This window comes from Balaenoptera borealis (assembly GCF_965194805.1).
Source record: "Balaenoptera borealis genome assembly, chromosome: 3".
Classification (NCBI taxonomy): domain Eukaryota; kingdom Metazoa; phylum Chordata; class Mammalia; order Artiodactyla; family Balaenopteridae; genus Balaenoptera; species Balaenoptera borealis.
This window is the reverse complement of record NC_138866.1, coordinates 73,100,475-73,125,654: the sequence shown is the minus strand read 5'-3', so window position 1 is coordinate 73,125,654 and position 25,180 is coordinate 73,100,475. Positions and strand designations below refer to the sequence as shown.

Below are 25,180 nucleotides of genomic sequence, written 5' to 3'. Positions count from 1 at the left end.
TGAGGTGAAGCTTGGACCCTGGGCCTACGCTCCCGGCACGGTCGCTCGATCCACCCCCGCCACCCCACCCAGCACGGGCGAGGATCCCGAGGTACACAAGTCCTGGCCTTGGACTCAGCCGGGTTACTCATAAACCCGGAGGAGGGGGTAGGAGGCGCCGCGCGTGCACACCCTGGACCAGCGGCCCGGAGCGGAGAAGCACCCCAAGGACAGATGGTCTAAGAAAAGTCCGCAAATCCCTGAAGGCCCAGGAGGCGTCTGAGTGGAACAGACGAAAGACGGGCGGAGACCCGTGGGGGTGCTAGGGAGCGTCTGCAAAGAACGCCGAGGGACGCCAGGGGTCATCTAAAAAGCTGCCAAAGCGGCTAATGGGCGGTCCCCACAAGAACAAGGCTTCCGGAAGCTAAGCCCGGAAGGGCGGGTGCGAAGGCCTGTGACTTGAGCACATTCCAAAAGCGCCGGGCACCCCTTAGGGCAAGGACGGTTGTAGCTGCAGCCGGCGAAAAGAGAAAAGCTAAAGCCGGACAGGGACCAGGGGAAGAAAGAGTACGCCCTTAGAGATCGTCTGAAAAGTGCGAAGCCCAATTAACCTAAGGGACCGACAGCAAATTGTACCCCTTGCTAAGACACCTCTCGGAAGCAAACCAACTTCTTTTGTAAGCCCCGCCCCTCGTCCATTAAGTCTAGTTCCGTTGTCTCTGATTCAGGAAGCAGCCGGTTCCCTACTTACTCCTCCCACAACAAGGAGCTACTGCCCCTACTGGGTCTCGCGCTTTCTCCTCCCCTCAAACCCCTTGCGCACTTTCTCCCGCCCATCTGTCAATCACCGCGCTCAGCTGTCCAGTGAGCGGGCCAAGAGGGCGGGGCCATCAGGGGCGTCGCGTGACGTCTGCAGTCCGCCAGCCGCGGAGCCAGGAGATGAGTGTCGAAGGAGGCGCGTGACGGAGAAGCGGTTGGCCGACGCCGCGGCGGCAGTCGTTGTAAACAAGGCCTCGCGCCGCTCGGGGCCCTGCGACAGCTCCTGGCTGGTGGGTGGTCTCGCGCGGGGCGGTAACCGCCGGCTTTGTGGGAGGTGCTTCTCGGCTTCCTCCCTGCCTACCCCCGCTTAGTGTACACACCCCCGGTACACCACGTGGGCGTGAGGCAAGGAAGGTGGGGGGTGTAGGCCGAATTTTAACCTCATTGGTTGTTGCTGCCGCCGGCTTTCGCAAGGGAGTGCTCTGATTGGCCGGTAAGGGAGGGGGGGCTTCGGGGGGGGGGTCTCTGACTCCTAAGGCTTCTGATTGGTTAGATGGGGTAAGCTAATGAGACGCTTTCTTCCGCGAGGGGTTTTGATTGGCCGGCCAGAGAGGTTACCTGGGAATCCACCCCCACCCCAGGGACTTTGATAGGTGAGTTTGAGGTAGAAAACTGAGAAATTCCTCTTCAAAGGATTCTCACTGGTGAGCTAGGGTCGTGCCCTAGGCTTCACTCTGCTTTTTTTGCTTCACAGGATCGGGAAAGGTTTGTGTTCCCGAAGCCTTAGGAGTTGTTACAGGCTAAGGAGAAGGGATCTCAGTCTCTAGGAAGGGTCGCTCTCCTAGAGACAGCTACTATCGTATCTCAGGAGACTCTGGTGTTTCTAGAGCAGGCTTTGCTTTCACCAAATCCAAGGAGGTGACAGGAGGAGTCCCTGCACAGGACTTAAGGATGCTGTGACCAGAAGATGGGATCACGGAACAGCAGCAGCGCAGGAACTGGGTCCGGAGACCCCTCCGAGGGCTTGCCCCGAAGAGGGACTGGCCTGCGTAGGAGTGAGGAAGAGGAAGAGGAGGATGAAGATGTGGATCTGGCCCAGGTACTGGCCTATCTCCTACGCAGGTAACTTACCCCCTGGTGTGTCCCCACCAGGTGCCACCACAGCCCCTTGATCCCAGCTCCAGTCAGGGAAGTTACAGAGAATAGGGAATGAGATTAGCCCAGGACAGCTGTTCTCTTTGAGCAGAACCGCTTTCCCTGGTGGACACTCACCGCACTCAGCTTCATACCCAGTAAGAGTGGTTCTTGCCTAGGGAGGGTCAACAGGATGACTGGCTCTTGTGTTTGAGGGGACTTTTCAGGGGAGTCTCTCTACCTATGACTACACAAATGTAACCTATTTTCCAAGTAAGTAAAAAAAAAGGGGTGGGTGGGGGGGTTCCCTGGTGGGAAGGGAGTGATGTGAAGGGTGAAGAAAAGAGTTAGGGAAGTGGGTGTTGAACTTAAGAGAAGTTATTGACACATGATATGAAGCCACGTGGATTTACTTGAAAAACAAGTTTAAATTAATCTAACTCTAATCCTGTTCTTGAGGAAAGAATGCTTTGAGAGAAGTGACCACCAGGAATTGACTGGAAAGGGGTGCAGTTGGCTTTGGTTCTTAGCTATGGCTCCCTGGGGAGAAGACGAGCTTGGGAATCCCTTCAGAAAACCACGTTCTATGCTGGACTCCTTGGGCAGAGGCTCAGAAAGAAATGCTCTCAGAATTTTTAGCTCGCTGGGAAGTCAATTTAGTAGATCTGTCAACATCCATGCAATATTGGGGTTTTCTACCCCTGCTGTAAGAGTGAGAATTAGTTTCCCAGTGTGTCTTATAGGAGACAAAATAACAGCCAAGGTCTAGTCAGCCTCAAACCTCAAAATGGGGACAGTATGAGGGTTTGAGGACCCTCAAGGTGGTCTAAGAACTACATAGCTATTGACTCTGAATTTGGTTGATTTGGGGAAGGGATCCTCCCCTTTATCATGGGGGGTCTCTCCACAGAGGCCAAGTGAGGTTGGTGCAGGGAGGAGGTGCAGCAAATTTACAGCTCATCCAGGCCCTCTCGGACTCGGAGGAAGAGCATGACAGTGCCTGGGATGGTCGTCTTGGAGACCGATACAACCCACCGGGTAAGAGGAAAGGCAGACTGAGACCTAATATCAGAGGACTTCCATTAGAAAGCCTTTTTTTGAAACTAACTTCGGCAAAAATTGAAAGAAAAAGATGAGATAATTCAGGGAACGAGGGAGTCTTTGCAGCCCCAGTATATTCAGTCACATTGAGTAGACTGAGCACAGCTCTGCTAACTGTCCTCTGAGGCTGGAAAAGACCTAGGATGAAACTTCTGTTTGGTACTCACAGTGGATGCAACCCCTGACACCCGGGAGCTGGAATGCAATGAGATCAAGACACAAGTGGAATTGGCCACAGGGCGGCTGGGGCTTAGGCGGGCAGCCCGGGAGCACAGCTTTCCTCAAATGCTGCACCAGGTAGGCCTCTCTACTTCCAGCCAGCCTGGCAGCAGGCCTATCAATGCAGCCAGAAGCTACAATCCCAGAGAAGAGGGAAGTAAACTTCCCAAGGACGCCTCAAATGCTGGAGCTGGAGAGCTCTTAGCCAGCCTGAGCTGGAGTTTGGTGGGACATACTACTGTGTGTGGGGTTCGTTTCTGTAGCAAGAGCAATATTTTTGGAGGACGGGGGTTGGTGTGGCTGAAGTGGCCCTCTTGTTTCTGCTAGCAATATTCCCCAATCCCTTCCTTTAGAGAGAACGGGGCCTCTGCCACCAGGGAAGCTTCTCCCTTGGAGAACGGTCTCGAATGATGTCTCAGTGAGTATGGGGCTTGGTGGAGAAGTTCCAAGGGCCAGATAGGTCTTATTTCCTAAACTGTGAAGGGATCGGTGTTAAAGGATCCTCAGGGATATTAATTTTAGGTTATGTGGGGTTGAGGCTTTGAGAGTGAAGAAAGTGGAAAAGTATAGCAATTGAGAGGATGATAGAATGATTCAAAGAAAGGGGTTTATACCCAAAGCCAAAGGGAAGAATGCCCTTGTACTCACATCCAGCTCTGTTAGGATTCTGCAAACTGGGACATTCCCCATCCTGAGCTCCCCTTACCCTCACTTTTCCTCTGCTTCCCAGCTTCTTGCCCAATGATCTGGGCTTTACTGATACCTACTCTCAGAAGGCTTTCTGTGGCATCTACAGCAAAGATGGTCAAATCTTCATGTCTGCTTGCCAAGGTACCAGACCCTAGTCCTACCAACTGCCCTAGAACAACAGACATTCTCCCTGACTGAGGCTAGAAAGCCCCAGACCCAGGGAGCTCAGACCCTGGCTTAGGGATGCTTAGCTAGAACACATGTCCCATGATCAAGGGAAGATTCCACAGATCAGTGATGAGTGAGGGAGGTCTGATCTAGGGAGGATTCCAGGAGGGTGTTCCCTAATTCTGCCTGATCCCCACTCACACAGACCAGACAATCCGACTGTATGACTGCCGGTATGGCCGCTTTCATAAATTCAAGAGCATCAAGGCCCGGGATGTAGGCTGGAGCGTCTTGGATGTGGCCTTCACCCCTGATGGGAACCATTTCCTTTACTCCAGCTGGTCTGATTACAGTGAGTGTGCCCCAGACCACCATCATCTCTTCAGCCTGGGACCTGAGGTCTCCAAATGCCCATCTCCTCCATGCCATGACTCCACGCCTTCTCCTGGGCAGATCACTCCCAGGGTCCAACATCCTTCCCCTTTGTTCCGTCTCCTCCCTAGCTTCACTTTCACCCTCCTAACCTCAGCCCTGAAAGATTCTTGTTTCTCTTGCTTCTCTTAGTTCATATCTGCAACATCTACGGGGAGGGAGACACACATACTGCCCTGGATCTAAGGTACTGGCTTCCTTTCCTGGTTAGACACATCAGAAACTTCTCAAGGAAGGCTCTCCAGGAGCAAACCTCTTGAACTGGAACTCCTGCTTAGAGGGAAAAGTACACTGGTTGCAAGTTTCTCTTTGTGGATTCCTGGGAGGGGACCACCCAGCCTGTCAGCCAGAGGACCAGAGTAAAATAGATGGCTGCAGGATTCTTCCCGGCTTCTCACTGAGGCGCTCCACGTTCTGGCACGTGCTGGCACGACTTCTTTTTCTCTCAGCAGTGTGCCCCACGGCCCTCATCAGATTCTGTAGAGATTAACCAGGGCTAAAGGGAAGTCCACTTAATGCAGCTCCTCCTTTGCTCTCTTCAGGCCAGATGAGCGTCGCTTTGCTGTCTTCTCCATCGCTGTCTCCTCAGATGGGCGAGAAGTGCTAGGAGGGTGAGTGTTTGTGGGGATGCCTCTGTCACTTGATGAGATAGGAGTTCTCCCAGAGACCAGCTCTGCCATTACAGAGACTGCGCTGGCCACCCGTACCCAGGCAGCTGTGGAGAGCAACCAGGCCTTCTCCGGGGCCAAGGTTTATGAGTTGCTTCCCTTCTCACTCACCATTTCTGCAGCATGAGATGGGAGGTCTCAAACCTCCTTGCAAACACAGCTAACTCTTCTCCCACCTCCTGTATAAGAAGAGAGAAGGGCTCTCCCTTCAGCAGGACTTCGAGACAACAGTCAAGCAGAGCACACGTAGCATGGGTCCTCTCGGTCCTGGCTCCAGAACCCTCTTTTTCCCTTCCCTTTCAGGGCCAATGATGGCTGCCTGTACGTCTTTGATCGAGAACAGAACCGACGTACCCTTCAGGTATTGCTCCCGAGACTTCAAGCCTCTGCCTCCTGGTCCTTGGCCTATTGGAAGACCTAGAAAGACCTGGCCCACTTCTCCCCTAGATTGAGTCCCATGAGGATGATGTGAATGCGGTGGCCTTTGCTGACATCAGCTCCCAAATCCTGTTCTCCGGGGGGGACGATGCCATCTGCAAAGTGTGGGATCGACGCACCATGCGGGAGGATGACCCCAAGCCCGTGGGTGCGCTGGCTGGACATCAAGACGGCATCACCTTCATTGACAGCAAGGTGGGCGTGGAGTCAGGACCGCACAGCCAGGCGACTGAGGTTGTGGTTGTCCAGGAGGGTGTCAGAGTGGACGGGTGTGGGAACTCGCCAAGCTCCTCATTAGCCAAGGTTTGCAAGAGCTGGAGTTTAGGGAAGAGGCTTAAGCCACAAGACGTGAGGTCCATCGGTACCCAGCATTCCTCAAGGAGCAGGGCTTTCTGTACAAGAAAAGTAGAAGACGATCTGACCCAATATAGAACAGGAGCCCAGCCAGCGCCCTAGGTAAAGAAGGGGAAACCTAGCCAGGGTGTGGGGTCTGTGGTAGGAAACCAATGGTAAGGCCCACCTGGATGAAGAAAGAGGCAACCAAAGTCAAAGGACCAGGGTTCATACTCCTCAACTGGGGAGTGGGAGTTGGACTGACAGACCTTGACATCTGCAAGCTCTGATGCTTCATTATCCATCTTGGGATTCACAGGGAGATGCCCGGTATCTCATCTCCAACTCCAAAGACCAGACCATCAAGCTCTGGGATATCCGACGCTTTTCTAGCCGGGAAGGCATGGAAGCCTCTCGCCAGGCTGCCACACAGCAAAACTGGGACTACCGCTGGCAGCAGGTGCCCAAAAAAGGTGAGAGCGGAAGTAGAACCAGAGATCTGGAGAGTGAAGGGTTGGGGGTGATAGTTAAAACATTTAACCCCTGGCAAGGCCTGGCATGGGCACCGTGGATGGGCCAAAGCCTGGAGCCCTCCCCCTTGCCAGGCATTAACTCTTTGTTTGCTGAACCATGGGAGAGCCAGGGGTTCCCAGTGTAGGGGCTGGGGATCCCTCCAAACCTACCAATGCAAAAGTATTTCAGCGTCTTAACCATCAGCAGAGCCATATTGGTGTGTATCAGCTGACCGTTAGATGGGGAAAGAGCCACCAGTTGGGAATCAGAAAGGCGATTGTCTTTGAGCATCAGTCTTTGCTGAGGACCAGTGATACAGGGGAATCCAGACTCCCTAACCCAGGGCTCACCCTGCATCCCTCCCCAGCCTGGCGGAAGCTGAAGCTCCCAGGGGACAGCTCCTTGATGACCTACCGGGGCCATGGGGTGCTGCATACCCTCATCCGCTGCCGATTCTCCCCCACCCATAGCACCGGCCAGCAATTCATCTACAGTGGCTGCTCCACTGGCAAAGTGGTCGGTAAGGACTGTGTCCGAACAGGGGGCCTCGGGAAGGGCAGCAGTATTCCCCTGGCATTCTGCCTGTAACCACCAGTGACCACCTTAAGAAACCCAGTGACAATTACAAGTGAAATTTCATTTAGCCTGGAGCAGGGAGGCTTAAACGGAGAAAGAGAAAACATTCTATTCATCAGCATTTTAAATTAAGAAAAGGAACACAGAATTCTAGTCAGTAAATATACTAGATTACCAAAAATATACTCAGTTCTGTTTTTCAGCCAGTCAAGGGAAGAGATTGCAGATGAAAGGTAGGAGGGAACAGAGACAAAAAGAATGACACAAAAAGACAGCAGCAAGTAGTAAAAGATGTACAGCCACTGAAGTAGGAGGAATGCACAAAAAGAAACACACAGTCACAAACACACAGTCACAGGAGCCTAAGACAGTGCCAAACCTAGGGAGGCCCTGAGATGGAGGCCTATCCGGGGAGAGAGAAAGGTGCACCCACGTCCAGAAAAGGAACAGCACGTTCACATGTCTGTGGAGACAGCCCATTGTTCACTTTTGTGGTGTCTTCCATATCTTGTGGGCTTTTAAGAAAATGGCTACTTTAAAGCCACATTTCATTTTCTTAACTGTAGACCCTGTGACATTTAGCTAAGGGCCAGAGATGCCCAAGCTCTGCTAGACCATACCCTCAACCTGAGGTAGGGAAAAGAAACTAACACCATCCTCGGGTGTGGGCTTTGCTCCCCTGGGAAAATGGGAAGTTGCCTGAGAGGCAGGTAAGTGGTGCTGCTCAGAGAGAGATGAGGGGTGGCTCGAAGGTCTTCTGGCAGCCCCTCTCCAATCTGGCCTTTCCTGCACAGTGTACGACCTCCTCAGCGGCCATATCGTGAAGAAGCTGACCAACCACAAGGCCTGTGTGCGTGACGTCAGCTGGCACCCCTACGAGGAGAAGATTGTCAGCAGTTCGGTGAGGATGCTGGGGTTAGGGGGGCCAGTATGTGTCTGGGACTTGGACCCAGGAGGGGGCAGTGCCCCCTGACTACTTGCCACCTTCTGCCCCGCAGTGGGACGGGAACCTGCGTCTGTGGCAGTACCGCCAGGCTGAGTACTTCCAGGATGACATGCCAGAGTCTGAGGAACACCTGAGCACCCCTGCCCCAATGTCCCACCCCTCTACAGCCTTTTCCTCGCCCCAGTAGATCTGACTTCCAGCCCCATTCATGGGTGAGCCTCTTGACATCTCTCCGCCTCCTCCCTCTCTCCCTTCTGGGGGATCTTTGGGGAATCACTGGCATTGGGTGGGGAGAAACAGAAGCCCAGGCTTCAGTCCCCTAGCTAAGCCCCGGGAGGGAGATCCTCCCCTTGGGGCAGAGTGGTCTTCTCACATGCTCACACCCATCAGCTTGGGTCTCTGTCTCTGGTCAGGGTCTGGCAGGACTGCCATTATGTGGTCAGCAGGAGTAACGTCCTGAGTGTTTTTAATCATGTTTGGATGTTAAGTCTTAGCTCCTAGAGTAGATGCCTGTGGCCAGGTCTGAACTGAACCAGGCCCATTGCCCAGGCCTTCACGTTGAGGACTAAACTGGTCAATCAGGGCCAGGTGTCCTGGCCTTTCTTTCAGAGGTCCTAATGGCTAGAGCTCTAGCCCCTCAGGGGAGGGGTGGGGATGGGTAAGGTGTGTCCTCAGCACCCTCCCTGGCTGGGAATTACGGCTTCTCTCTCACGTGTCTGGGTCTTTGGGGTAGGCAGGCTGTGGTGTGAGAGGCTCCATGTGACCCCACACAGGGCGGGCCCTCCCTTCCCCAAGTGTTCCCTCGTGCAGGAGGCCAGCAGCTTCGAGGAGGGATGTTGAAGTAGGACTCCGTCCTCTCACTGGCTTTGGCTCCCTCAATAAACTCTCTGTGGGAACCTAGCTCAGTGTCCGTCTGTCTCTCTCTTTTTCCTGTCTGAGATCTTTTATCCTCTCACTTCAAGAAAACAGTTTCAACAGAGCCTTCAGATATGCTCATCTGTGGGAGAAAACACTGCTTTGATGCCCCAAGATGAACGGAAATACCAAAATCATTAGTTAACTGAGCTTTGCAACAGGGAGTCCCTCACCAACCTCAGAGACTTCCCAGCAAGTAGAAATCGAGATAACAGGAAATAAACACGTTTTAGATGAGAACCTGTAACACCCACATCAGCTGTGCCCTGGAACTGGTCCAGTCTATGGAAGGAAGTAGCCCAGAGCCAGAGAGCACGTGGTGGGCAGTGATGCCAGATCCCATCTTGGCACTTCACACTTAGAACCTTATCCACCTCACAGCCACCCTTTTTTACAGGTGAGGAAATGGAGGTGTGCAGAGGTCAAGCACCATGGCCCAGGGCAGACCCATGGTATGGTCAGTAGGGGAGCAGCTCGGATTGATCTTCCCCATTATCTCTAAGGAACCTGGATGCACACCTCCAGGGGGTCTTAAAGACACAGCAAGGGGTTAAAAGATGTACCTATTCAGCAGCAAAGCAGGTCGTTTTAAAAGAATAAAGGGACTTCCCTGGCGGTCCAGTGGTTAGGACTCTGAGCTTCCACTGCAGGGGGCACGGGTTCGATCCCTTGTAGGGGAACTAAGATCCCAGATGCCTCGCGGTGCGGCCTAAATAAATACATAAATAAATTTTAAAAATTTTTAAATAAAAGAATAAATTGTCCAGATGCTTGGCCTCCATATGCTCTCTTTCCTCCAGTTGATCCGCTTCCATGAAACTGTCCTTTTCGTTCCCCCTCTGCCTCTTCACCCAGAGATGCCAACCCGTCTCACCCAGAACTGTTTTACCTCCAGCATGCCAAAGGTAGAGGCCAGTTAAAATGATTAGTGTCCTCAAAGCCTCATTTAGTCAAGGCCCCAAGGGCTGTCTATTCTTCTCATTAAGAAATGCACTTCCGGGCTTCCCTGGTGGCACAGTGGTTAAGAATCCGCCTGCCAGCGCAGAGGACACGGCTTCGAGCCCTGGTCCAGGAAGATCCCACATGCCATGGAGCAACTAAGCCCGTGCGCCGCAACTACTGAGCCTGTGCTCTAGAGCCTGCGAGCCACAACTGCTGAGCCTGCATGCCACAACTACTGAAGCCCGTGCACCTAGAGCCCATGCTCCGCAACAAGAGAAGCCACCGCATTGAGAAGCCCGCGCACCGCAACGAAGAGTAGCCCCCGCTCACCACTACTAGAGAAAAGCCCGTGCGCAGCAACGAAGACCCAATGCAGCCAAAAATAAATAAAATAAATTTTTTAAAAAAGAAAACTTTATAAATTCCATTTGAAAATAAATGCATTTCCAGTACAATTTTAGTTTATTATTAATTATCAAACTGTGTGAAATGTTTGTTGTACAAATAATACATTTTGTACTACTAACAATTTTGAAATTTGTACTAGTAAAAAATAGGAAATTCAGTACAGAAAAAAAAGTTTAACCTTGTGATCACAGGAAATGTGTAAAAATTGTTTCAAATTATCTACTCCTTTTGGCAGAGAAGTGTGATCAATCAAAGACTTTCAGGTATAAAAACATTAGGATAATTTCAGTGGGGAAAGAATGGAAATGTTATTTCTGACTCTTAAGATCTTGTCACATGTTTTTAAATGAAAAACGGTGAGGTATATAATCACTGTAGTGTTTAGATTCCATTGGATATATTTAAAAGAGTGAAAAAGATAGCTTTACTTTTGAAATGTCAACATATACGATACACTGGAAATTATGTCCTTTGCAACTATTTAAAATTACAATGAAAACTGTTGTGTCAACTTAAAAATGTGTGAGTGCTTCTGTAGGTCTTCAGGTATAGGATCCCTGAGCACAGACTATGTCAAGGTATGGGCTGTAGGATCTGGAAGGATCCTGATTGGTTAATCCATCTTGGTCAGTTTGCAGATGATGGCACTGAGGACCAAGGATGGTTAGTTGATTTTCTCAAAGTCACAGAGTTGGGCCAGAACCCAGGTGCCCTTTCTTGCTCTTTCCTTTCACTACTTCATGGGCCTCCACTGTGCTCTGAGATCCCACCACCAGTTTTGAGGAATGAGGAAGGAAGACAGAAAGGGATCTCAAAACAGTTACTGAATATCAGGGACTTCCCTTGGGTAGGTTGCTCACCGCCCTATGGGTCCAGCCTCAGTGGTCAGGCTGGGAGGCCAAATCCCAGGGTAATTGGTTGGGGGACACAACCTAAGGATTTGATGGACTCCAGGCTGGGGATCTTCCTTCTAGGGTCTCCACCACCCATCACCTGGGAGTGAACTTGATCTTCGGGGCTCTGAGAGTCCAACCTGGGCCGGGTGGGGGTGACTTTGGCTGACCAAACAGAGACAGGCAGACCCAAACAGGCCATGGCCAAAAACATCCCATGTTTTGGGCGTGGCGCCGAAACATGAACTAGGACATGGTTCCAGCCAAGAGGGTCAAGGAGGCACAGGACTAACAGGGAAGGACACAGGCTGCTGTCGGGACACACACCCAAGGCGAGAACACTGCTGACGTGGCAGCCCGCCACCCCAGCCCCTTACTGCCCCCCGCCCCTCTCCCCCGCCTGCCAGCTGCCAACAGGGCTCTGCCCTGTGTCTGCCACACCTGTCACTGCCTGTCCTTGTCCAGGGGGAGCCCCATCAGCCCCTCCTCAGCTGCCCAGCAGAGCAAGCGGTTAGTGGGGAGGGGAGGGAACATGGAGTGGGGGCCGGCGGTGGGGGCAGGGCGGGGGGCCGGGGCCCAGATCTGGGCACTGCTGGGCCGCTTGGTCAGGGTGCTGCTCTGGGTGGCCTCTGCTTTGCTGTACTTTGGAAGCGAACAGGCTGCCCGCCTCCTGGGCAGCCCCTGCTTACGGCGCCTCTACCATGCCTGGTTGGCAGCAGTGGTCATCTTCGGGCCCCTTCTGCAGTTCCATGTCAACCCTCGGACCATCTTTGCCAGCCATGGCAACTTCTTCAACATGTGAGTCCACTCGAGGCCGTGGGCGCTGGATGCCTAGGCTCTGGGATCCCAGCTCCCTCCTCCAGCTTTCTGTGCTCCTGCCAGTCCAGGACACTAAAAATAGGCTAGGAGGTTGAGGAGAAGGTCAGAGGGGGAGGGGAACAGAGTCATGGGGGTACAGGAGCAGCGCCGAAGAGGAAACATGGGCCCTAGAAGGCTGAGTGGGCCGCTAAGGAGATGGCCAAGTTCAAGGGGATGGGGGGAGAGGGGGCAGAGGGCCCAGGAAACAGAGAACCGGGAAGGACAGATGCGACTGGAGGCAGAGCCATGATTGGGAACGTAGAGCAGGGTGGGGAGATGGGGCTGAGGGGTCTCAGCAGCCTTCCCTCTTCTCTGCCACAGAAAGTTTGTGAATTCGGCGTGGGGCTGGACGTGCACCTTCCTGGGGGGCTTCGTGTTGCTGGTGGTGTTCCTGGCTACACGGCGCGTGGCAGTGACTGCCCGGCACCTGAGCCGCTTGGTGGTTGGGGCAGCTGTGTGGCGGGGTGCCGGCCGGGCCTTCCTGCTCATCGAGGACCTGACGGGCTCCTGCTTCGAGCCTCTGCCCCAGGGCCTGCTGCTCCGCGAGCTGCCGGACCGCCGCAGCTGCCTGGCGGCCGGCCACCAGTGGCGGGGCTACACCGTCTCCTCCCACACCTTCCTGCTCACCTTCTGCTGCCTGCTCATGGCCGAGGAAGCAGCAGTGTTCGCCAAGTACCTGGCCCACGGGCTGCCCGCCGGCGCACCCCTGCGCCTTGTCTTCCTGCTCAACGTGCTGCTGCTGGGCCTCTGGAACTTCTTGCTGCTCTGCACCGTCATCTATTTCCACCAATATACTCACAAGGTGGTGGGCGCCGCGGTGGGCACCTTTGCCTGGTACCTCACCTACGGCAGCTGGTATCATCAGCCCTGGTCTCCAGGGATCCCGGGCCATGGGCTCTTCCCTCACCCCCACTCCAGCCACAAGCATAACTGAAAGAAATAAAGGCACTTCAGGCCTGGCTCTGGCTCCGCTCATCATTGGGCTGGTGGGACCTGCAAAGGGTGGGAAGGGTAAGAAGAGAGTGTGATGGTCGCCAGGTTTCCTCAGCCAGACCTTGCTGTCACTGACCTTGAATGTCCTTGTGCTTGATCACTATCCCTCCTGTTCTTTCAGTCTCCTAGTCCCTGCAGACATCAAGCTCTTTGGGGCTCTGATGTCAAGGACTGGCACTGCCAGGTCAGGTAGCAGTGCCCTTAGGTATGGGCGGCATTCCCACTGAGCAGATGCTCCATCTCCAGCCTGGTTGATTCGTTTTCCCTGCCTCCAGTCCTGAATCCCCCTCCGCCATCCTCAGGGGCCTGCCTATCTGGGCACCCTACTCACGGACCCTTCCTACCCTGTCTTCCCGTAGGGGGTCTATATGTGCTTATTTACTTAAAAGATGTTCATTAAGCCAAGCATAGTTCCCTGCCATGTGAATAAGAAAGACAAGGTTTCTGCTGTTTGGGGGCCCATGGGTTACTGCCTGATGATAAACTCACAAATAATAATAGCAAACACTTGTGCTTACTCTGTGTCAGGCACCATTCTAAGTGTCTATAAATTCACGTATTTAGCCCCCACAACAACACTATGTGCTAGGGCTGGTAGCGTTCCCATTGTACACTTGTGAAAATGGAGGCACAGAGTTTAAGTAACTTTTTCACAACTAGTAAATATCGGAGCCAGAATTATTAACCCAGGCAATATGGGTCTGTTGTCTGTGTTCTAAGTCAGGGATCAGCAAACTACAGCCCTCCTGTGGCCAGTGTTTGAATGGCCTGAGAGCTAAGAAATGGTTTCACATTTTTTAATGGTTGAAAAAAAATCAAAGGAGAATATTTCATGACAGGTGAACATTACATGAAGTTCAAATGCCAGTGTCCATAAATAAAGCTTTATGGGAACTAGCCACGCTAATCCATTTAACTGTTTACCTGCTACAATGGCAGAGTTGAGTAGTTGCTACTGGCACTACAAAGTCTAAAATATTTACTATCTGGCCTTTTACGGAAAAGGTTTGCCAGCTCCTGGTCTAAACCACACTATCCCCCCAAAATAAACTGGCTAATATCAGAGAGATAGTGCTATGAAGGTACTAAAACAGGCTGCTTTCTAATAGACTTGGAGGGAGTTACTTTATAAGGAAGATAGAGTTCTCTCTGAAGAAGTGACATTTAAGCTGAGAACGGAATGACATCCTGAGGCAGGGGAAGGGGTGTGTCAGGCAAAGGGTTTAGCAAGGACAAAGGCCCTGAGGCAGGAATGAACACATTGCAGACAGGTTCGAGAAACAGCTGGAAAGTCCAGGTATTTATAACTGAAATGAAAGAGGGAGAAAGCAGTGGAGAGTGAAGTTGAAGGGGAACAGGTGCCAGACAGGCCTTTTGGGCCAGGAAAGTCCTTTGGATTTCATTCTGAGGACAACAGGTAGCTGAGAAAGTTTTAAGCAAGAGCAAGGTGGAATCCTGCTGCTGTGTGGAGAGTGGGTTACAGAGGAATGGCGCCCACAAGGGTAATAAGAGAGCTGACCCTCTCTTATGACCCTGTGATGGGGCGATGCCAGAGTCTGAATGTCATTGAGCCAGACGATGCCCGTGGAGCCAGGGGTCCACGCTGCCAGGGCAAAGGAAGGGAGGCCAGGTCTTGCTCCAGCACCGAGAAAAGAAGGAAGAGAGCCAAATAAGCCTAATCACTGTCCCAGGACGAGCAGGGAAAGAAGAGAGCCAGAAGGCTGTCAGGAGGCAGTGAGATGGGAGGCGGGGAGTTCAGAGGCGGGCACTGGCCTTGGGGCCGGGGAGGCGGGGGCGTAGAAAGCAGGGCGGGGAGGGAGGAGGTGGGGTGGGCGGAGCCGGTAGGCGGGGAGTCGAAAGACTGGCAGCGGCGGGGAGGCGGGGAGGCGGGGAGGCGGGGAGGCGGGGAGGCGGGGAGGCGGGGAGGCGGGGAGGCGGGGAGGCGGGGAGGCGGGGAGGCGGGGCGCTGGAAACGCGCCTCTCGGGCTCTAGGGCGAGCCGCGGCTGGGCCGCCTCCCTGAGCCCTTCCGCTCCTCGCCTCTCTCTGGTCTGTCCCCGCCTCCTCCAGTGCCTCCACTCCCACTACCCAGGAGGGCAGCGCGGGGAGCGAGTGCTGCTTTCGCTTTCCCTTCCCCGTGTCCGTCCTCGCTCCGCGTGCGGCCCTAGGCCGCCGCCCCGGCTATGACCACGCTCAGGGTCCTGCCCGAAGCCCAAGCCAAGGTGAGCGCTGCGGGTTCGAGGAAGGGCCCATCAAGGAGGCGTGGCTCCGAGAGGCTGAGGGCGTCTGTGACCCGCCCCCCCCACCCAGCCCCCCGACTCGAGTCGGGGTCAGTCATCCGAACCCTCGTGAGCCTCCGTGCGCAGAGCACCTGAGCCCGGGGAGCCCGGCCAGGTCTGCCTGCCGGGAGAGAGAGAGGCGAGGCGGCCGAGGTTCAGCGGGGTGAGGTGAAGCGGAGCGCTGGCGTGGAGGGGAAGTCCGCTGGCCCCGGGCCCAGGCCCACACACAGACGGGGAGCGGACCCTGCCCTGCCACCACGGGAGGCCCCGGGGCCCACTCCACAGGGCGCTCCGACTCTTCCCCAGTCGCAGCGGCTCTCTTACATCCCTCCTCCCACAGCCCTGGAGACCCTAGGGATCTGTTTCCGCTTGAACCCTTCGCCCTTCACCTCCAGGAATGTTCTCATTTCCCAAATCCCGCCCCACCTGGGTCCACTCCACCCTTCCCCAAGTCAGACCCTATACAACCCTAAGGGTCCTTGAATAGACTGGCCATAAAGCCAGCTGTCTGAAGGGCCGCCTGTGTCCCACAGGTGGATGTGTTCCGTGAAGACCTATGTACTAAGGTAAGACCTGCCCCTTCATCACCCCACCCTTCCCTACCCAGTCCCACTGCTCAGCCCTTACTTGCTGGGCAGTGGCAGCCCTGCTTCACTGCCTAGGAGGGGCATTTGATTCTGACCGCCGTCCTCCCCTCCCCTTACCCTACACACAGACAGAGAACCTGCTCGGGAGCTATTTCCCCAAGAAGATTTCTGAGTTGGATGCATTTTTAAAGGTACTGGGGCTGGGCAGGGAGTAGAGAGTAGGGACCAAAGGGAGAGCCTGTTGGGCCATGAGAGTGAGGAGGTGAGAGCTCGCCCCTGCCTCCAGCCCTTTCCCCCCCCTGCACCAGGAGCCAGCTCTCAATGAAGCCAACCTGAGCAATCTGAAGGCCCTGCTGGACATCCCAGTGCCTGATCCAGTCAAGGAGAAAGAGAAGGAGGAGCGGAAGAAACAACAGGAGGCAAGTTGGCAAGAGCTGGGAGGAGGGACCCAATACGGAGAAAATCAGCCTTAGGCCTGCCTAAGAGACACCCTCTCCCTACAGAAGGAAGACAAGGATGAAAAGAAGAAAGGGGAAGATGAAGACAAAGGTATCACTATGGTGAAAGGGACTTGTGTCTTACCTCCCAGGAGCTCCTCCCTAAGGATGCCTCTTCCCTGCCCTGCACAGTCCCAGTCATGTGACTGACCCATTGCCCACCTCCTAGGTCCTCCTTGTGGCCCAGTGAACTGCAATGAGAAGATCGTGGTCCTCCTGCAGCGCCTGAAGCCTGAGATCAAGGATGTCATTGAGAAGCTCAACCTGGTGAGCCCTCCCACTTCCACCCCCACCCTTTGTCCTCCTTCGTCCCTGCCAGTTGGGCATGGCACCTGCCAGGTCTTAGCAGGAGAGGGCACAGCAAGTAAAGCCAGAATTCCAGGCCCTGGGGTTCAGGACAGACGTGGCATACTTCCACCCACTGTGGGCAGGGAAACAAAGGAGGACAGGAACCTGGGAATTGGGTTGGGAGCTGATGGGGTTTCAATGCCGTTCCCTCCTCCCAGGTCACCACCTGGTTGCAACTGCAGATACCTCGGATTGAGGATGGGAACAATTTTGGAGTGGCCGTCCAGGTGAGGACACTGCTCCACTCCTGTGCCTTCCTTATTTCTCCCGTCCATGCTGCTTTTCCACTTTCCCCCTTCCTTTCTTTCCCCAGGAGAAGGTGTTTGAGCTGATGACCACCCTTCACACCAAGCTGGAAGGCTTCCACACTCAAATCTCCAAGTGAGTGATTGCCCACTGCTCTGCCTTCGGCTGGGACTGAGGCCTGTGCTCCCTCCTCCTCCTACTCCACACCCTTCTACTTCCCACAGGTATTTCTCTGAGCGAGGTGATGCTGTGACCAAAGCGGCTAAGCAGCCCCACGTGGTAGGTGAGGCCCAGGTCAGGGTGCATGGGAGGAGGGACACCTTTGAAGTCAGGACTGACCCGAGTCTCCCACAGGGTGATTATCGGCAGCTGGTGCACGAACTGGATGAGGCAGAGTACCGGGATATCCGGCTGATGGTCATGGAGATCCGCAACGCTTACGTGAGGAGGCGAGGGCAGGGGTGGGCAGAGGCAGCTTTCCCAGGCCACCCACTCCCTGACCCTGCGGGCTGGGGGTGAAGGGTAACAAAGCTCGACCTCTCCACAAGGCTAGAAATGGGGCACAGAGCCACTGGGGACCTGCGGCTGACCCCCACTCCTCCCTGGCCCCATAGGCTGTGTTATATGACATCATCCTGAAGAACTTCGAGAAGCTCAAGAAGCCCAGGGGAGAAACAAAGGGAATGATCTATTGAGAGCCTCCTCTCATTCTGTGATGGGTCCAGCAGAGACCTTCCTGACTTTCACAGGGGACTCCAGACTTTCCCCACCTTCTGTCTGTTGAGGTTTCTCCCTCACCTTGCCTCCCAGGCACAATAAATATAGTCATACCATCGCCCAACAGCCCAAGTTTCTTTATTGGATCCTGAGCCTCCCCTCTGGCCCTGGCTCAGGTATTTCCATTTGTAGGACCAACCCACTGGGTGATTTGGGCGTTGAGCTTCTGGTTGGTCCAATCCTCCCGGATGTCGTCAAGGTGGCAGTCAAAGTCCACAAGGTGCTGGTGGGCCCGGCCCTCTAGTAATGCTCCCACCATCTGCCGTGACTCTTCCCAGTCCCTCCACATCACTCTGAAATAATAACCCCCATGGAGGTCAAACTCAGCAGGCAGAGGGACCAGACACTTGGCAGAGGTTAGCTTCTAGAGAAGGACGCTTAGGGCAGAACCAACAACAGAGGAGGCTCAGGAGCTGTGGGCTTCCAAGAAGAGGTGGAGGGAGTGGGGCACTCACAAGTTCTTGTCCTTGGGGACCCAGCAGAGACCATGGCTCTCCAGGACAATAACTGGGGGCACGTGAGGCTGTGGCACCAGTTTCTGATTATCCAACTGTGTGGACAAGGAAGGGCAGGTGAGGGTTTTGAGGATTCCCCCTTCCTACTTTCTTTCCAACTCCCCAGTCTGAAACCCAAGCCTCACCATAATAAGTACTGCATCAGGGAAGAATTCTGCAATCCGCCCAGCGATTTTCAAGGCCAAGGGCCCAGGGCTGTGTAGAAGGAAGATCAGAGTTGTGAAGAGCCTCCTGTGGGCAGACCCCGTCCATCTGAGCTGGGCCTCCCAGGGCCCATAGACGTGGAGGCAGTGACTGCCTTTCCCTGTAGTTGGCCTGGGGGCGTCAGGCCTGCTTGACGCTTCATACAAGACTTATGCTTGAGTGCTGTGGGAAACAGGTGCTCAGACACTGCTGGTGAGAGTGGAAATCTAAGATGGTCTTTTTGGAGAGTAATTTGGCATAACCATCCAGATTTATATTGTATGTTAACCCAGAAACCCTACTTAACGAAGAATTTACTGTAATAATAGGACAGTGTCTGTAATAACAAAAAAAAAAATTGGAAACAACCTCAATGTTTAATGTAAGGCACTAAATAAATTATGGTACATCCATGTTCATACTATATAGCTGATAGGGTAAGGTAGATATTAGTGTAGGGATGGAAAGATGTCAAATATTTATTAAGGAGAGAAAAGCAAATTACAAAACAGTATAATTTGCTCCAAATACATGATTACTGTATAAGTAGATAACTTTTTCTGTATACAGTTGACCCTTGAACAATGAGGGGCTTAGGGGCCACAGAGCCTCCCGCAGTTGAAAATCTGCAGGTAACTTTACAGTGGGCCCTTCCTATTCTGGATTCTGCACCGGGATTCAACCAACCTCGGATCCTGTAGTACTGGAGTACCTATTCAGTGAAAAAATTTCGCCTATTTGTGGCCCCAGGTAGTTGAAACCCATGTTGTTAAACGGTGAACTGTATATATAAAAAGAAACTTCCTTTTTTTAGAAGCTGCTGGTTGGGCTTCCTTTGTGTTTTCAGCACTTGGGGGGCATCTCAGTTACAGCAGGTGTCAGCCTGTTATTGTCCTTGCCACCCCACCGCAGCTCCTCCAGGAAAATAACATTTCTTTATATTTTCTCACTGCCTACCCAGCCTAGTAGGTACCTTAGCTCTACAGTGGCTAAGCCTTGGATGAAGGAAAGATGGAAGGAATGACCAAGAGGGGCTCTCTTGACATCCCCCACCCCATAACCCTTAGCCCTCTGCCTCTGGCTTCCCCACTCACCTCTGGTCGTCCAAAGCTGCATTGGCATGGTAGTACCCTGCCACTACCAGCCCGGCTTGCGCGCCCCACACATCCACCTGCCATGGGAAAGCGCCATCAGTAACTAAATCGTGCCGCCCGCCCTATGGGTGCGCACTACTGCCAAGAGGCCAGGGATGGCCTTGGGCTAGGGGTGTTGGGGGGTTTCGCGGTGGTCGGTGGGCGTCCAGCGGCGGCACCTGGTTGAGGGCGACCTCCAGCATGACAGACAGGGCCAGGTGGCTGTGGAACAGGGGCACACAGTCGGTGAGGCACAGGCATTCTCTCGACCGCGGCGCTGGCGCCAGCAATAGCCCGTTGACAGCGGCGTGCGGGTAACGGGCGGCGTGCAGGCACATCTTCACGTAGGCCCGGGCCGAGATCTCCACCTCCCCCATGGCGAGCGGGGCCCCCTCCAGCGCCCCCAAGCCCTCCTGGGCCCTTCCCCGTGCCCCCTCACTTAGGTTCGACGGTGACGCTGACTTGACTCGAAGGCAGCCCGCCGGCTCCGGCCGACCTCAGCCCGGCGCCCGGCCCCCGGCCCCCGGCCCCCACCCGGCCCGAATGCCGGCGGCCGGGATTGCATGTTGCAGCACAGAGCTCCGCCTTCCCCGCCCCCAAGCGGTGGCAGGAGAGCTGCGCCTGCCTTGGGGACACATAACCAGGGCTCGAAGTCGGACCTGCTTCTGGAGTCCCGCCCACGTGGTGCTCTTTGATAGGCTTAGAGGGTCTCGTTTTGCCAAATCAGCATCCAATATTGTCCCGCCATTGACTGTAAAGAGAGCTACCCGCACGCTGATTGGCTAGGCTACCCCCACTTCGGCTCTTGATTGCAAGATGGCTGCGTCTGTTACCTCTGCCTCCCGCCCCTATAGGCCACGCTGAGCCACCTGGGTGGAGCCCGCGCCCCTCATCTGGTGTCTCCTCGAGCCGCGGAGCTTCGAATGTCGGTACGTAGCGGACAGCTTGGCTCCAACTATGGAATGAGTGGATTTGTACTCTAGAGCGGCTTTGCCATTTACTAATAAGCCGTGTCACTTTTGCAACTACAGGTTATCTGGCCCTTGCCTTCCTCAGTGTAATGACTGCAGAAATAAAGATGGCATTGGCTGAAGGAGGAGGGTAAAGGTCAAAAAGAATTTTATTGAACCATCCTTCCCATAATGTCCTGTAGTATAATTTCCTTCGCCTTAGTGCCTTGGGAGCGTTTTTTCCCCTCCCAGCCCTTGAGAAGGAGTCCAACCATTTACCCATAATTTTCCCAGTGAAATCTAATTCTCCCTCCAGGCTTGCTCTGAGCTGAAGAAAGGGTTGTGCCTTTCTTCATTCCCTGACCTCAGCGGCAGAGCTTTCCCCCAGTCTGTCCAAAGCCTGATTATTCCTATAAGGGCTCTGCCCAGATGCCATCTCTTCCAGGAAGCACTCATGACACCTCCAGATGGAAATAATCTTGTGAAATTCCCCAATACAGGTTATTTTCATGGCTGTCATGGCGTGTAACAGTTCCCACCCTGTTCTTTAGGATGACTTCCTAAGAACAGGATGGACCTTTAATTCATCTTCGTCTTCCTGGCACCCCTCCCTTTCTCATCACCACATTCACATTTAGTCTCTGGATATAGGTGACACTCAGTAAATGTTTTTGAATGAATGACACACACCAGAGGTTATCCACACAAAGTATAGGTCATTTATTTCCCCTCTAACCCTGGGCTCAGTACATAGATGGCTTCTCTTCACCCTTTGGGTTGACAATTTTCTCCTGGTTGCTGCTTATAATATGGTAAAGCTCAGCCTGGAAGAAGGCCAGAGGGCAACAGTCAGGTTCTTGGCCTTTCCCCTGCCCCCCTCATCCACCTCCCTTAGGGGCTTACTCCACACTCACATAGAAGGCCCTGAGGTCCAGCACCATGGCCCTGAGCTCTCCATAGACTGCCTCGTCTCGCTCGTGCACCAGGGCCCGGTAATCCATCTGGGATGTGGAAGGCAAGGCTGAGTCAGCCCCATGGGAGGTTGGGACATTAGTCTGTTCCTCATACAAGGAATAGGTAACTTGAGGAATGAGCCCCTTCTCAGCCAAGAAGTGGGATCCCAGAGGATCAAACAGAGAAAGGGGTCAAGGTTTTTGAAGCCTAAATCAGTTTTCCTGGGCTTAATATTCTCCACATTGGGAAGGTCACAAATGAGACGAGGACCTCTATCCCCCACTTTCTCATCACCCCCCATCCCCAGCAGCCTCAGCTAAAAGGCTGGTGGACTGTCCACTTACTACGTGGGTCTCCTTAGAGGCCTTGGCCACAGCATCCCCACGTTCTGAGAAGTACCTGCCGGAAGCAAAAGGAGTAACCACAGGAATGGATGTTCAGCGAGAGATACTCCCTCAGACCCTTCCCAAAGCCCCGCTTCATCCCGATAGGCATGCCCAGCTTTGGGAGTCCCAAAGAAATGTCCCTGCAGACCCCGGTGCTGGCCTTCCAGCTGCCCTCACTTGGAAATGGTTGTCTGGAAGGCTTCCACTTTGGTCTTGACTGCATTTACCCTCTCCAGCACCTTCTCCTGTGGTGACAAAAGAGTGGAAAGCAAAGAAAAGCCTTCCTCTCCTCCCTCCTTCACTCACCGTCTCTCTCCTCCTCCCAGTTCTCGTCTAGCTCCTATCCCTTATTCCCCAAGTCTCTCCTTGCTGTCAGCATCCTCACACACCCTTTCTCACCTGGATTGCCACCCCAAAGTCATTTCCATCCTCAATTTTGGGGATGAGATGCTGGATCCATGTGATCACCTACATTAAGAGATATCGTGTAGGAATCATTCAACAAATCCTCTATTCTGATTACTGCTACTTCCTAATAATAGCTACATTTAACTGAGTACTTATTATATGGCAGGCACTGTGCTATGTATTATATATCTCATTTAATCTTCACAACAACCTTTCAAGGTATATATTCTTTTTTTTTTTTATGCTTGTTTCAAGGTATATATTCTTATTGTACCCACTTAACAGATGAAAAAACTGAGTCACAGGATGTCTAAGTTACTTACTTAAAGTAACCAGTTAGGTAAGTGATAGAGTCAGGATTTGAACCAAGGCAGTCTCCCTCTAGGGCCCAAGCTCTTAAACCAACTCACTGTATCATAGTATTTGTGATCTGTACCTGGTACAGCAGTAGGTTCTCAGGTTACAGAAGTGGATGCAGCACAGTCTGATTTGGGGATACCATTGTGATAGAGAACAAAAGGTATCTAAACCCAAGGCACAGAAGGAAGCTTCCTATTTGGGAAATAGTTTCCTAAATGAAGGAATTGAATCTCTGAAGGAGACCAGGGCCTGGCCTTGCTCGTTTTCTCTGTCCCCCAGTTCCCAAGCTTACCAGAATGCATTTTTCTTTGAGAGTCCAGACTTCTGGCTTAACCAGGGCAAGCAAGGCCAGGACCTTCTCATTCCCAGGGAGAAAGCCGCACTTAGGGACTGTGAGAAAGAGGGGACTTAGACCCTTTCTCATCCAGTAGTCAGTGTGCCATTTCCCTTTTCCTAGCCACCCCTTCCTCTCTTACCTTCTTTCTTCTCCTGCTTATCCGTTTCCATCTAAGGAAAAAAAGGGGAAAGTAGCTTTAGAAAAGTCATGGAGGTTGGAGGGCCATCATTTACACTGGGTTTATAGCCCGGGCCCTACACCATGAGTGCCTCACCTCATCATCCTTGGGTGGAGGGTCTGGGATGGGGATGTCCAGCGGGGCCCGGAGAGAAGTCATGTCAGTCACGTTGAGGGAGTCCTCCTGCACAGAGCTCACTGTCAGGGGCTACCCAGCCTCTTCCCCTCATCCTGAATCAGAGCCTTCCCTCCACACATCCCACCCACCCTCTGCCTCCCAACCTAGGCTCAGGCCTCACACTATCCTAATGTTCCCAGTCCACCATTTGCGACTGTTCTCTGCATTCGGAACCCAGTTGTTAGCTAGAGAGGGTGGATGGAGAGGAGAGAGGCCATGGGATGGGGCAGGAGGGGTCCACACTACTCACTTGCAAGAGCTGATTCAGGTATATGATTTTCTGAGGTAAGAATCTGTAGAGGAATTCCTCAGCCTGTGGGTTACATTGCAAGGGTCGGAATCACAGAAGACGTTCAGTGAGATGTCTGAGAAGTGGGACTAGAAGGGCCCTTGGAAATCATTGACTCCAGTACTTATAAATGAGGGAACTGGAGCCCTGAAAATTGAAGGGACTTCCCCTAGCTGGGACGCAGCAGAACCAAGGTTAGAACTGTGGTATTCCTGCTTTGGGGCCATGGCTTTTCCCTCCACACCAAAAGAGGGGAGAGGAAGTGGTGGAAGTGCGGAAGGTATTAAGAGGGGTACAAGTAAAAGTAGAGATCAATAATTAAGAGCTTGTCTTGGGTGGAGGCTTGATAAGTGAAGTAGGGCGCAGGTGGAGGGTGGGTTTGGAGATCAGTCTGAGAAGTTGCAACCCTCAAGTATTGGCCTAAGATTCTGGGTCAAATCGCTTGAATCCAGAAGACTTACCTCCTGGAAAAGATTTTGCCTGAAGACGTCCACCTGCACAGAGAGCGGTACCCGGATGTTGGTTAAGGGTCTCAGTTGTCCAGAGTAAGATCCCACCCCCCAGTAGGATGCCCTCCAACTTGTCCCAGTCCTTTCCCACCACAAGCCAGATTTCCCTGGAAGCCCAAGCTCAGTGCAGAGATTGTCCGGAGGGCAGGAATTTGGTAATCCCCGGGCAGAAGTGAAAGCACTTAGAGAGGTTGGGAGATTTCTCTGGCACGGCCTTGGTCCCTCGGAGCACCCAGTTTGGCCTCCATTCAGGAGGGCTCCTCGGCCCCTTCCTGGCCTCCCGGTCCCCCGTTACCTGTTTGCGGGCTTCCCCGCTCAGGCGCACCCCACAAGGCTTGGCCATGCTGCTCCAGTTGCTGCTAGGTCTCCGGTCTCCCTGTTCACCGCCTGGGCTTTCGCTTTCACTCCCCACGTCCAGGCCCGCCCCCCTCAGCCCCACCCCCTTCCTTCTTTTCCCCCTCCCCCTGGAAGGCCGCAAACCGTAGGGAGCCCCTCTGCCATTCTCGGCCTGTGAGACTAGGAGAGGCGGTGCTGACTTGGTCACAAACCCAGGGGCTGTCCGGGGGAGGGGCTTGGACAATTGGGACCGGCGGAGATTGAACAGGGGCTGTCCCTCGGAGAAGGGGAGGGGCTTAGAGAGAGGGGGAAAGAACCGTCCAAGGACAGTCAGGGTTGGGGTGAGAAGGGTGGGAGAGTGGGAAAGGGGGTGTTCAGTGGTGGGGCTCCCCCAGGAAGGCTTGACTGCGGGGAAGGGCCAGAGAGGGATCAGAGTGGGCGGGAGAGGTAGTAGGAGGGAGAAGGGACAGAGGATATGGAAGGGAGAAGGCGCGGGGGCTTCCTCCCGGAGGGGGCCCTATCTTCAAGACTGACTGGAGAAGGGGCTTGAGTGGGGCTCAGGCCGGCCAGAGTTGAGTCCCCAGCTGACTGGGATTTCCCCTGTGGGATCCCGGATAGAGCGGAGGGCTTTGAGGGGAATAAAGTAACCCCACACCGGGGTCTATCCGGAGAGGGGTGGGACCAGCCTGGACCAAGTAGGGGAAGAGCGCCAGAACAGGGTTTACAGCCTAGGCGCTCTGGGGGAGGAGCCATGGATTATTTATCATT

General features: G+C 53.7%; 5 protein-coding genes across 13 annotated transcripts; 3 read left to right on the top strand and 2 right to left on the bottom strand.

Moving 5' to 3' along the window:
- The first annotated feature begins 870 nt into the window (after positions 1–870).
- DCAF11 (DDB1 and CUL4 associated factor 11) lies at positions 871–10,740 on the top strand. Of its 8 annotated transcripts, none has more exons than XM_082388630.1 (15): positions 871–1,028; positions 1,654–1,860; positions 2,783–2,910; positions 3,143–3,270; positions 3,546–3,610; positions 3,923–4,023; positions 4,256–4,402; positions 4,615–4,669; positions 5,025–5,093; positions 5,454–5,511; positions 5,598–5,783; positions 6,241–6,394; positions 6,802–6,954; positions 7,805–7,911; positions 8,009–8,856. In XM_082388630.1, exons 2-15 carry the CDS (start codon positions 1,706–1,708, stop codon positions 8,141–8,143), a joined length of 1,641 nt encoding a protein of 546 aa, XP_082244756.1. In that variant the 5' UTR covers positions 871–1,028; positions 1,654–1,705; the 3' UTR covers positions 8,144–8,856. The 8 variants fall into 8 exon arrangements, with proteins under 8 accessions (XP_082244756.1, XP_082244755.1, XP_082244754.1 ...); XM_082388629.1 differs by having other exon boundaries at positions 1,631–1,860; XM_082388628.1 differs by having other exon boundaries at positions 1,626–1,860.
- Positions 10,741–11,631: 891 nt separating this feature from the next.
- Positions 11,632–12,931, top strand: FITM1 (fat storage inducing transmembrane protein 1). Its single transcript, XM_082388644.1, has 2 exons — positions 11,632–11,912; positions 12,294–12,931. Exons 1-2 carry the CDS (start codon positions 11,647–11,649, stop codon positions 12,904–12,906), a joined length of 879 nt encoding a protein of 292 aa, XP_082244770.1. The 5' UTR covers positions 11,632–11,646; the 3' UTR covers positions 12,907–12,931.
- A 2,050-nt stretch (positions 12,932–14,981) lies between these two features.
- On the top strand, positions 14,982–17,755 carry PSME1 (proteasome activator subunit 1). The gene is made up of 11 exons (XM_082388645.1): positions 14,982–15,185; positions 15,776–15,808; positions 15,958–16,020; positions 16,138–16,248; positions 16,333–16,378; positions 16,496–16,593; positions 16,833–16,901; positions 16,988–17,055; positions 17,145–17,199; positions 17,275–17,361; positions 17,535–17,755. Exons 1-11 carry the CDS (start codon positions 15,147–15,149, stop codon positions 17,613–17,615), a joined length of 750 nt encoding a protein of 249 aa, XP_082244771.1. The 5' UTR covers positions 14,982–15,146; the 3' UTR covers positions 17,616–17,755.
- A 4-nt stretch (positions 17,756–17,759) lies between these two features.
- EMC9 (ER membrane protein complex subunit 9) lies at positions 17,760–20,127 on the bottom strand. 2 transcript variants are annotated; one of them, XM_082388649.1, is made up of 6 exons: positions 19,968–20,127; positions 19,708–19,750; positions 19,490–19,566; positions 18,338–18,407; positions 18,153–18,247; positions 17,760–17,990 (listed from the first exon to the last, which is right to left on the bottom strand). In XM_082388649.1, the coding sequence occupies exons 2-6, from the start codon at positions 19,729–19,731 to the stop codon at positions 17,810–17,812; spliced, it is 447 nt and encodes a 148-aa protein (XP_082244775.1). In that variant the 5' UTR covers positions 19,732–19,750; positions 19,968–20,127; the 3' UTR covers positions 17,760–17,809. The 2 variants fall into 2 exon arrangements, with proteins under 2 accessions (XP_082244775.1, XP_082244774.1); XM_082388648.1 differs by lacking the exon at positions 19,968–20,127 and having other exon boundaries at positions 19,708–19,937.
- A 1,047-nt stretch (positions 20,128–21,174) lies between these two features.
- PSME2 (proteasome activator subunit 2) lies at positions 21,175–25,123 on the bottom strand. The gene is made up of 11 exons (XM_082388646.1): positions 24,372–25,123; positions 24,029–24,061; positions 23,529–23,591; positions 23,198–23,284; positions 23,063–23,093; positions 22,879–22,976; positions 22,218–22,286; positions 21,996–22,063; positions 21,777–21,831; positions 21,393–21,479; positions 21,175–21,302 (listed from the first exon to the last, which is right to left on the bottom strand). Exons 1-11 carry the CDS (start codon positions 24,417–24,419, stop codon positions 21,222–21,224), a joined length of 720 nt encoding a protein of 239 aa, XP_082244772.1. The 5' UTR covers positions 24,420–25,123; the 3' UTR covers positions 21,175–21,221.
- Positions 25,124–25,180: the final 57 nt, after the last annotated feature.